This window comes from Accipiter gentilis, chromosome 5, assembly GCF_929443795.1.
Source record: "Accipiter gentilis chromosome 5, bAccGen1.1, whole genome shotgun sequence".
NCBI lineage: Eukaryota > Metazoa > Chordata > Aves > Accipitriformes > Accipitridae > Astur > Astur gentilis.
Window position 1 is genome coordinate 33676251 of NC_064884.1, and position 12631 is coordinate 33688881.

Here is a 12631-nt window from a genome sequence, read left to right on the forward strand (position 1 = left end):
CTTGGAGAGGAGATGGTGATGGTTGCGGCGGTGCAGACCACCAGCCTGAGAGGCCTGTTACTTCTTGGGTAATTACAAACTCCACAGCTGGACTGAAATAAAAAAAAGTTTGCACCTTACCAGAAAGCCTGGGCATTGTCAGCCAGATGAAGAGCAAGACAAAATTAGCAAAATAACAGATCGGCTTGGCAGCTCCTGCAATTAATACACACTGGCCTTGATAACATGCGTTTTCATTTAATAGCTGTCGTGCTGTTTGACTTTAAATGAGTGATCCTGAGCTACTGAGCACCAGCAGAAGAAGCTGCAGCAAGACACCCTTGTCGGCGTGCTGGGTGTGCTGCCTCCTCCTCCCCAGCTGCTCCCAGCCGTTGCCTCCCGCTGACGCCACTTCTGTAGCCCCTGCCCCGCCGCTCCCGAGGTTGGGGCTCTCTCTGCAATCGCAGAGGAGGCCCCTGAGCGGGCACTGCTTCCACCCCATCCTCACAGTCGCATTGCCAACTGCTTTCACGGCTTGTCATGCAAACTGCAGGACTTAGGGAGTTTTATATACAGTGTTTATACTGCAGCAGAAAAGTCAGGTATTCTGTATGAAAATCATTGCTATTTGAGGTCTGTCAGATCTGGTTTTCCTGTCCTAAACACCGACACGTCCATCCACACATCTGGGAATATGCTCAGTCCACCTATTTTTACTACCAGCATGCTTTAGACAGATAAGCAGAGAATATTGATTGCTCTGATAGCGTATACCTGTGCATATTGCTCGTCTGTGTATTAGATCATTATGATTTGTTTTGTCAGTGTATTTTAATGTTGATCAAGATATGTATTTTGGTTAGAATGCTTCTTATATTTTCAACTATTTTGTCCTTCAGACCAACTTATGTACACTTAAGGGTACAAATTATTTCAGAGTAACAGACAATACTTACCGGAGTTTTATCTATAATTAGAAGTCAGTTTTTTTCCCGTAAAGTGGCTTGCTCGCTGCACACTTTTGCAGGGGATCCTAGACTGAACATCCCTGCTGTAGTCTTTCCATAGCACTGCAGGATTATAGCAGGGGCAGTTCCAAAAGCACATTTGCAAAACAAAAAGGCTGAAATAGGTCAGTGTGATGCTCCATTTGCTTTTTAAATCCTAGATAAAGCCTAAGAGTTTCAATCCCAAACTCCACAGAGCGAGTCAGAGACACGAACCAATAGCAACACAAACACGCCACCCCAAAACAAAGAGAGCGCCTTTCTAGTAAGCCCCAGCAGAATTCACAGTCATGCATCACTGAGGTCTACGCTTGCTGCTTTCGCGAGCATCAGGAATTGGGATTTTTCAGTTTCTAATGGCAAAAGCTAGAAGGGTAAAAGCAAAGGGAAAAGCTAGAAAAGATCCAGAGAGACCTGATGGCTGTAAAGACCAGACAGAGGCAACAAAGACATAGTAATTAGTATGAAAGAAAAGAGCCTGTGAAACAATCGGCTTGACCTGAGTAAGAAAAGGGAAACATGCTGTAAACAGGGAGTATTTAGAGGGAAAAAAATGTGTAGAAGTAACTTTGCTATATATTTTTCAACTAATGGCTACTTAAGTCAGAAAGTGAGAATGTAAGGCTACAGATACATTTGTACTACAACAGAAACACTTGCCGAATGCTGCACTCTGCACTGGAGCTCTGAAACACAAAAGTTGTCATCTGGAAGGACTGAATTGGCAGAAGCAGCCAGTTCAGAAACAAGTCTTTAAAGGTACCTGCTAGAATTTTAATTTTTGCATTTGTAAGGCTCCTGGCTGACAGTTACAAACCACTCATAAGTCAATGAAAAGTGCATTTTGAGCAGGCTGAGAAAAACCAGACAAGGCAGAAAGGTTCAGCGCTGTGAAAGACTGAGAGTCTCAGCCTGCAAGGACGTCATCAGCTGCTTGGCCAACAGAGATGCTTAATCCTGTTGTAAAGAGGGCAAAGCAAGAAGTTTTAACACAGTTCTTCACAACTACCAGATCTTAATGCACGAAAGAGATGCGTTTAAGGTACCTACATTCAGAACAAATGACTGAACAACATAGATACAGAGGGAGCAGGAAACTTGGAACAGGTGCAGGACTGGAAAGGACTTGAAAGCAGGCAGCACAATGGGCAGTAGGGACTTTGGGGAAAGCATCCCTGAAAGCTAATTCCATGCACAGGAGACAACTTTCCTGAGGCTGCCTCTATAGCCAGGGGAGACGAGCTTCTCCAGAGCTCTGATCAGAGCATTAGCCTAGGCAGATGCTCTGAATCACCCATTTCCCTGACCAGAGGCCTTTGAGAGTGCCCTCCTAGTCCATAAGGCACCTGCAATAAAAGTTACTGATCCATCTCAGATGCCCCTTCTCCATTATAGCAAAAAAATTTGACAGAACATGGTAAACAAGATACTTAACCTGTTCATGATAAAGACACACAGGATGCAAACATATGCCTAAACATGGCTGAAAAAAAGGACTTCAGCTGCTTAGTAGGATGAGGGAACATTTTCAAGAGTACCTATCAGGTTAGTTCCTCAGCAACTCATTTCCTCATGAAATGGCTGGACTAGAAAGAAACATCAGAAGATCGAAGCGAGAGCTCAGAAAAACTCCGTCAACAGTCTTTATGAAAATTGTTGTTGCTAAAACAGAGTTTTGTTAAAAAGGCATGGGATTGAGTCTCTCAAGTTTTCAAGTTTGGTGTGATGAGACACAAAGCAAATTCTTTCCATTTCTCCTTCCTGAAGCTTTCAGGCAATTTTCAACAGGCAGCCGGATCTCCTCCATACATAGTTCAGCAGTAGCTACGTCCATTCAGTTCATAATTTAAAGAAATATGATGTTAGTTCCTGAGCACATTCTGCTGAGCGTCTCTAACACCCTGCCAAGAGCACGAGAGAACAACAGCCTTTCATAGGAAAACTCAGAATACATCAGCTGCTTTACAGATTCGTGCTGCATATAAAACTACCACCTGGAGCAGAAAGCAGCCCTGTACATAAAGGACGAAATGCGGGAGGTAAACAGGTCAGGTAGAGGAAAGTTTACGGTGTCTCTGCCTGCATAAGGCCATGTTTTAGCCCAAGCTGATTTCCTCAGACCTGGCTGAGGCATGGAAGTCCAAACCTTGCCAGCAGGTGCTCTGTGCACACAAGTGCATATCAATTACAGTCAAGGCAAAGGGGTTTATGATACCTTAAGAGTGTCTATGCACTTCTCACAACGGGTCTTCAACTCTTCATAATTATAAGCAGACAGACAAAACTCCAATAGAGCCAACAGAGGCAGACTGTATGAACCCAAAAAAACAACTTAAACCCCATGCTCGAATCCATCTATTGTATACCACAGCATTTAAACTCTAATTTACACTTCCTGATGTGTAAAGTCTGGACGCCCTGAAACATAAAAGACCAGTTTCAGACCACATCAACCCCTGCATTCCCCTGCATGCATGCTGCCTTTTGGACAGCACTTCCCCGCTCTGGTTTTTTGTTTCCTTGTTGTTGTTTTATTCTGCACGATGAGCTTGCATAACCTCATCATGCCTTTTTTTCTGAGCCAGGACCAGTGCTCATTCACTTCAGCAGAATACCTCTTCCACATCATTTGGACCAAAGAACAAGGGTTCCATAAAGGTAATTAGTATTACTGCTCTTTCTAACTGCATTATAATATGTTCAAAAACAGCTAAATGGAACTAGAGATACAAATCATGAGCTTGGTTTGCAGTACTCATCCTTTGCATCATGTCAAAATCAAGAAGGATATGCAATCATATCCTCTGTGAACTGCATTTAAATCAAATGCAGCATGTCCTAGGGCACATTAAGGAGTAAAAGGAAGGAAACACTGCTGTTGTAGGAATGGTTAACATCCTTCTTCCTGGCAGGAATGCCTCTGGGCATTTTAGTTCACCTCTTTGTGCTGATAGTTAATTCCACAGTCTCCCCACACTGGAAAACCCTGGAGCTTGTCACCTTGTCACAAAAACACTGCACATGCAGAGAGAACCGCTGCCAGCTGGACGCTCCAGAGCCTACCACATAGAGCCTCCCCGCTCCAGGCATTATTGCCCATTTCAAACTCGCTGACTACAAAACATTTCAGGAATCATCCAGGAGGCCTCAATCAGCAGTGCTGGTGTACAGCCTGTGTGCTAGTTTCTCTCTAAAAACAGCAACAAAAAAAATATTCCTGCTACATGAACAGAAAGCATCCATACAGCACACCAAACTGCTCTTCTCTACAGAGCGCTCACCATTGTCTGTAGGTTTTCAAGATACAGGTATGGGCTCTTGGTTCCTCTGCTCAAACGCTGGAGGTCTTCTACTGCCTGACCCCTGGAAACAACCTGACAAGTGACTATCTCTGGTTCAGCCAAACTGTTCTCCCAAGTTGTTCTGGCTTAAAGGTGATCGCAACAGTCCAGGGAAACGTCACTGCACCTCTTAGGAAAAAGATAAGCTTTAATCCTTGCAAGTGGCAGATCATACACTCCTAGCTAGCTGGATTCAACCACAGATGGCAGGCAGAATTCATACACTGTTCCCCAAAACACATAGATGTGAACTAAAAGAAATTCCAAGCAGCCAAGTAAAACTCCACTTACACTCCATATGGTATTACCAGGCTTGGTAATTGCTGCAATATATTAACCGAAAACAGACACACAGTTCTGGTCATTTAGTAAACTAGTATTTTTATACATGCGTGCTTTATTTTTGGACATGTGAAGTCCTGTGAAGGTTAAAAAAAAACACAACCCGAAACCAAAACACACCCACAAAAAACAGATAGACACCTAGATACAGCTTCCTCTTAATTTGTTTTATTTGGCAAAGTAGCAATTCAGACAGTTCACACAGCATTTATTGAAGCTCTTCAAATCTTCTGCATTTCAACTTGTCCTCATCTCCAAGAAGTTTTTACTTCAGAACCATTGCTCCATCATGGAGGGGTTTTCATCTTCCAATTCCTAAATGCTACTCCGGGATACTCCTTTCTGAGTACCTTGACTATCACCAACCCCTTCAGTGGAATGGGTGCACTAATCCCAACAGCCTTGGTCCCTGAAGTCCTACACCTCCTGAAGTGGTTCTCCCAAAAAAGTTGTCACTAAGTCTCAGCTTTATCACCTCTTCTAAGTTAGGCTAGCTTATTACAGTGTGTCCAGAGACAAGAATTTGGATACAGTTGAGCTCCTATCTTTCATGTAGCTAATTAAATTAGTGAGAAGATGTAAATAAAGCTGAACTGAAATTGAACGATACAGTGACCAAAAGGTTGAACATTAGCATGCATCATTTAAGATATTTCACTTCAACACCAAGAACTAGATTCACAGTTGATTGTGGGTTAGTACAAATTTGTCAGGTGCAAGTGGGTTTTTCTGAATTGTATTTTCTAGAATACACACTATATTAATTCCTTTATAAGATTAATCTTGTGTATGTGTTCCCAGGCTGCAGTCAGATCAGGAGGGGGTACATTAATGTCTAAACAAATCAAGTGATACATATCTTTTACACAGGAATAGGATGGGGCTGACCTTCAAAAGGCAGGTTATTTAAAATGTTCCCCTTCCATATTCAGAAGCCTTTGAATTTTAATGTTCTTGCTTTCAGGAATTAATCCTGTCACAAAATTATTGCTGTTCTACCATAAAAGTCAAATATATTTTTGCAGTGATCACTATGGGTTGTTTTTATGCAAGCTCTTTTATTCTATAATCTTTTTTTACCATAAAAAAAAGAAAATAATGATAACATGCTGTTTACTTTAATTCCTGGTTGCTCAAATCTGAGCAAGATGACTCAAGACACACTTCCCCCCTTTCCCAAAGCAGCCCACCTTACTGTACTGCTTCGCAATTTGCTGTTGACATTTTACAGTACCAAAGCAGAAAACTTGGGGCAGAAAAAAAAAATGTTTACTGCCTCCCAACTGTTCTTCTATATGAAAACTGAACAATTGCATATCTCTCTGTACTTCGGAGTCCAGGATTCATTACTCTTTCTGCATGTATCATTTTTTCCTTGTAGAGCAATTAAGAATTCACTTTCTAAAAAGCCAGAAATTTTCCTGGGTGCCCGCAGTTAGAAAAATGAGAATTTTAATACAGCACATGGCTTTGCCAAAAGCAACTTTCTTTTAGAATCAAACTGGATTTTTTTTTTTTTTTTAATAAAGAATCTAGCAATCCACATCTCGGTAGTCTACTACATACTGATCCTAACCTTCCACACAAGCCCCCTTTTGCTTTTAACTTTATTTGGCAAAGCAGCATTGCATCAACTGTTCAGTGATTGGGACAGCTTACTTCATATTTACGGAGTTAAATCCATGTGTATCACATCAGCAGTGAGCTATAAACCAAAAGAGAATTTCAAGATTCCATTAATTAATTTTAGAAGGAAAGGGAAAACCATGTCTGTTATGTCCAACTTGAACAGCCGTGATTGATAAGAGCGACCACCCACCTCTGATGTCTTGAAGTTTAATATATACAAATGCCTGGTTTTAAGGTAACAAAGCAGCTGATTGTATCTACTACATGCTAGTCTATGACACCATGTCAAAAGCTTAAAAGGAAGTTCATCTCCTTTTAGTAGCATCTAGCAGACATCGGAACACAGAAAACCTGGTATTACCTATGTAGTGTCATAAGGTGCACAGAAGCAGTTTTACCAAGGGACACAGGAGCCGAGAGAAGTGAGTGTTCAAGTACCCCCATCAAAATTAGAGTTCACAAGCTAGAGGTCTTTATCTGCAGTCTTGCAGAAATTCACTTTGAACAGATGAAAGTAAAATAAAGGCATGTTAAATAAAACAGTGCCCACATAAAACTTTCCACCATTTCTTTATCAGATTTGCCTTGAGCATCTAAAAAAATAAAACAAACACCACGCTTTTCCATGCTGATAACAACAGTATAACGAAGTCCAAAACAAGCTGCAATGCTGTTGGTTTTCAAAAAGCTTTTAGAACTGGAGATGAGCAGTCCACTGTAACACTATGTTTGGGTCAAGATGATGTAGCTTTTACAATTCATCCCTGTAGAAAGAAAACACATGCAGTTATGTTTCTCCTCCCCTTGGAAATCATATTTGAAAAGTTTTGATATAGAATCAGATTACATTTAAGTGCTCATGCACATCAGCAAAACTTCAGAAATCTCTTCAATCATTTAAGGTTAAAATAAAAGGAAGGGAAAGGCAACAGCAATCCCCTTCATCTCATACTATTATGTGATGTATCGTGAAATATGGGTCCCTCCATTTTACATTTAATGGAACATTTGCTTTAATGAACATTGCCCACGCCACACAGCTAGTTACACAGCTACCTGTCATCCAAACTCTGTTGGCTACACGCTGGCAAGAACCTAAGCCAACTTACTGGACAGAGTATTGGCAAAAAACTTTCTCTGTAGCTGCCAAAAAGGCAAGTTTAGCCTCAGCTGCCGTCACTCAAGAAAGCTAGGAACAAAATCTCACATCAATGTCATGCAGTTTGTACCACCTATTGTATTTATTTCGCAGAGGAGCTCAATTAGGTCCTGAAGGAACTGTGCTAAATCAGGACTAGGTTATGGAAAGGGTGGGGGCAGGGTGGGTGTGCGTGTTAAAAGGACATTCAGGTAGGAGAAAGGATGCATCAACAAGTCTCTAAATCACTATAAGGAATCTAGAAAATGCAGGCTTTTGTTCCTGCAGAACACTTAAAACACATTGAAACAGGAAACCCATAGAACCCATATTCCAACAGTGAAATTATCATATATTGGTGATTTGTTTAAATATTTCTAAAGCATTAACTTTAATGCAAAATGTCCATCAAAACTGAAAGCTGTGCACTGTGCTGTTATGAATGTTGGTAAATTCAAACAGAAGTGTTTGCTTTTTTTTCCCCCCCTCAAGGCACAAGCAATCTATAAACTCACAATGAATTTGCTGCAATTTTTCTTTTAGTAGGTGCATCACCCTCATTAGCCAAAGCAAACACTGTCTGAATTAAGAAAAACTTCACTGATGTGATTGCTGGCTCAATACACAATAGTATTTCCAGCTATCATGCAAACTAACCCACAAAAATACAGTGCTACATGCGCACAAGCAAAAGCTTTAAAGTTACAAAGGCATTATCCTTCAGGAATCACATAGCGTGGAATGACAGCAAGCAAAACATTTTAAAAGCAACTGAAAAGGCTGTTGCAACTAGTGGTTAAATGACTAGTTTTCTATCTAATGCAGTTGGGATGCAAACCTTGTGCTTTGTTAGTGATAAATATTTGCATTCTTTGCACTTTGTGCTGCCTTCTAATAGCGAGGTACTAATCATACAGCTTCAGAGTGTTGCAGTAATTACAAAAAGCAGAAAAAAGGCAAAAAGGGAAAGAACACATCTTGGCAGGGATAAAGAAAAATCTATTTATAGCCAAAGGTTTGGAAGTTCTCCATATTTGCCTATTTCACAGAATGGGCATTTGCTTACTTAAACAGATTAAAAGAATAAACATCTGATACTCAGTTTAAAATGCAGTGCCAGTGAATTTAGGACAAGTACTTCATTCATCCTTAATGCTTCCAGGAGCTGCGTCATCAGTTAATATTTACAACTTCAAAAAGTGTAAGTATTGACTACTGCTGTTGCTGGTTTAGTCTCATATGCCTAATTGCCGATGTGATTTTCATCCCAATTCCTGCCATATACTCTCATAGCTTTGTAAAAGCCTGGCCTTTTACTGTGAAAAATAATTCTTAATCCTCTAAACCCAAGCTAGATCCTCAAGAAATTGTAAGCCTAAGAAAAATTCCGTATTTACTCTGAAACTATTAAACATGATAATTTTACCCAGCCACAGATGTTGGCAAGGTCTTTGCATAATGTTGCTAACGCGTTTTACAAAATGGTATTTGTCCTTAGAATTCAAGTAAGTGATACTAACATGCCAATGTTTTAATTGTTGGTATTTTGCATTGCTTTAAGCTATTCGTGACCACATAATAATGTTCCTGTAAATTAAGTATATCCTAGATGTCACTTTGAAAATAAAGATTTTCATATTCCGTTTATTAGAACATTTACTCTATTAAGGGGATCAGCTTCCCTTGAGATTTTTCACTTGCTCTTCGCTACTGGTTAATCTAACAGCAGCATGCCAGCCCAAAACAATCCATGATGTATGTGTTAAAATTATGCAGCATCTATTTTCTACTGTTATGAGAAGCTGAGCTTATATGTGTACTATTGGATTATATATATTAGAAAGTTACAGAAAAGTCTCAGATCATTAGGTAGGTAACACTTCTCAGCTTTCCACCTAATGCGAACAGCTTGCAGACTTAAATATCCACTGCAAAACAGCATCAGTTGATCTGAACTTCAGTTGTATGGATCAGAAGCTGCCAAGCTATGAAACACACCAGGTTTCAACTACTGGTAAAAAACAGGATACTTGCCTATCCTCCTACAAAGCTTAAATGCAGACTCAAAAGACAACTGCTATTTCCTTGTTAAAAATATCCTGTTGTCCTCTAAAGCCATAGGAAAGATCTACTAATTAATTTCTATTTTTCTCCTTTTTTCTAGCCACGACTATTTGCTGTGATTCTTACACAACTCACCTAATTTACCTCCACCTTCATATACGCGCTCCTTCCAATCTGCTTACTAGCTCCTGCTTAGTAAGCAATACATATATTTAGGTTTTAAGTCATCACAATAGTCCTCCTCAGGCCCTTGGAATTCTAGCAAGAGAATCACTCATCTAATATTGTCAATTGAGGCATCAAAGCAACTTTATAAGCTCAAGTTAAAGCAAATTTCAGAAGTCATTAGCTCAAAATTACTACTCTAAAAATAAATTTAAGAAAGTTTGAAAAAATTTGGCTTACTAGTAGGGAAAACATATAGAGGAATATTCCACACTTCCCATTGGGAATATCCAACAACAAACTAAGAAACAATCTTAGAAAAAACTAACAGGTAGTATTTCAGGTAAATGTCAGAGTTCATTATGAAAAGAAAAGAAAAAAAAAATCACAAATCTTATCAACAAGTTTGGGATACAGGTAAGTCAGGAAGTTTTGTGATCTGTCTCCACCTCTTTGGTGGAAGGCATTCTAATTAAATATTTGATCGAGCATGTATAAATTTATCTGAAATCTGTAACTCACTTTTTGATCCACTCCAATTTTCTTGTCATTAGGCAGCATTTGACTTTTCCTTTTTGATACATCATTCATCTATGAAAAATATGCTGTCATTACTGATATTGTATTTCTAATTCATATTAGGCTACACTGAATTTCAGTATCTACTCAGTGTTTCAGCAGGCATTTATTTCTCCCTTGGTAATTTTAAAGGTTTAGACACAATATTTGGACTTGTAGCATTTTAATCTGGAAAGGTGCTGTTATAAAGTATTTATTATTTGCTATGATGAATCATCAAATTGACAGTATGTTGAAATTACAAAGAAAAGGAATTTTCTCTGCAACCTATCAGTTACATAACATGCATTTTTGCATAATACATAAATTTTAAATTTAATCTAAAATATTTTGTGCAGAGATTCTTTTTGCCAAAGTAAAAAAAAAACTTTATCATTACTCTGCATAGCTTAAGGAATTCTGGGCAAAAAACTCCTGCTAATTTCAGTTGAAATTAGACAACTAGCTCATCAGGGGCATTTGAAACCCTGAATAAGAGTTTCTAAGCAGAAACATATTTTCGTATTTTCTAATAAACACATTTTCCAAAAGGCTGCTTAATCATGTTGTATGTACAGATATGTGGGACACAGTAACAGCCCCAGTCTAGTCACTGCAGTTTTTGCTCAGAAAGGTTACACTGTCATTATAATTTTGTATTTTATCAGCAAATGTGAATTTAGCATGACATTTATAAATAATTTCTACTAATGAAATATTTTAAGTTAAAAAGTTGTTAACTTTCTAAAACAGCTGCCTGTTTGTAAATAAAATCCAATATTGCAACAGACTCATTGCTAAACATTCCTTACATTGTAATTCTCTTATTTCTCTTTGTATCAGAAATAGTGTGGCCAGCAGGAGCAGGGAGGTGGTTGTTCCCCTGTACTCAGCACTGGTGAGGCCGCACCTCGAGTCCTGTGTTCAGTTTTGGGCCCTCGCTACAGGAAAGACACTGAGGTGCTGGAGCGTGTCCAGAGAAGGGCAACCAAGTTGGTGAGGGGCCTGGAGCACAAGTCTTATGAGGAGGGAACTGGGGTTGTTTAGCCTGGAGAAAAGGAGGCTGAGGGGAGAGCTTATTGCTCTCTACAACTGCCTGAAAGGAGGTTGTACTGAGGTGGGTGCTGGTCTCTTCTCCCAAGTAACAAGTGATAGGACAAAGGAAATGGCCTGAAGTTGCACGAGGGGAGGTTTAGATTGGATATTAGGAAAAATTTCTTTATGGAAAGGGTTCTCAAGCACTGGAACCGGCTGCCCATGGAAGTGGTTGAGTCACCATCCCTGGAGATATTTAAAATGTGTGTTGATGTGATACATAGGGACATGGTTTAGTGGTGGACTTGGCAGTGTGAGGTTAACGGTTGGACTCAATGATCTTAAAGGTCTTTTCCAACCTAAACGATTCTATGATTCTTTAGATTGTCTCTCCATACCAGTAGTAAGTGCGTTCTCACAGAGCAGTAAAACCAGAGAGATCCTAACTTACACAAAAACTGCGAACAAGGTAGCCAATAAGCTGTGTTCTCAACTGTGCAGCACAAGAGGTCTTCTCTCCTCCCTACTTACCAGTAAGAAAAAAATCAATTAATAATTGGGAAGTTTTATGTGAAAGGATAAACATCCTTACCAGCATAATCACGTAAGTGGGCACCTACTGTTGCATCTCTGGTACACTAATGCATTTCATTCTGTACCAGAGAGAGGGTTCCTGTGTATATTCTGCTTCCAAGTGTCCCATGGAGTCACATTTGAGAAGATTCCCGCTAATATTTGGATCTCAAAAATACTACTGCAGCTGAACCCAAACTAGAATATTACAGACTAAATTTAAAGAAATCCAATAATAATAAGAATCTTTATTTAGCACTACAACATCAATTTATCAAAATCCAAGGAGTCTTTTCCTTCCAGCTAGTCCAGATTTTCTTTTGCTAGAAGTTCCAGTTTTACCTAGTGAAAAATGATGCAAAACATCTGAAGGTAGCTTTGAGCTCAAACACCACTTAAAGATCAAGTCACTACTGTGCTGCTTTATAAAGAGCACCTCGCAGCCCTAGTAAGGAACTGTAGTAACTTCTCCAGCATGTGAATGGCTAAGCAAAAGTTCAAGTGGATACTTTCTTGCCAACTGGAAGGTCTGCTAGCCTACGAAAATACTGCTGGCGTATCAATTGTATTTTGTGAAGAGATACCAATTCTTAACGTCATGTAACAGTTACCTGCAATTAGGAATGAAATTGCATAACAAAGTAAAGTAAGAGAATGACAAGCTAAACACATAGGATTCTTGAGCTACTCCAGAAAAAGACAAATGTTCAATGAATTTTAGATTGACAACAACTGGAGTCTCTCATATACTACAGCTCTTTATCACAGAAAGACTGAAAGACACTCTTTCAGAGGAGTCT

General features: G+C 39.5%; 1 protein-coding gene across 2 annotated transcripts in view; it reads right to left on the reverse strand.

Annotated features, from left to right (window-relative positions):
• Nucleotides 1-4815: 4815 nt before the first annotated feature.
• PCMT1 (protein-L-isoaspartate (D-aspartate) O-methyltransferase) overlaps nt 4816-12631 on the reverse strand; it is a 35878-nt gene continuing 28062 nt past the window's right edge. For both annotated transcript variants that reach the window (XM_049799924.1, XM_049799925.1), the window contains exon 8: nt 4816-7062. In XM_049799924.1, coding sequence (XP_049655881.1) covers nt 7050-7062 — 13 coding nt within the window. In that variant the 3' untranslated portion in view covers nt 4816-7049. The remainder of the gene's footprint in view (nt 7063-12631) is intronic.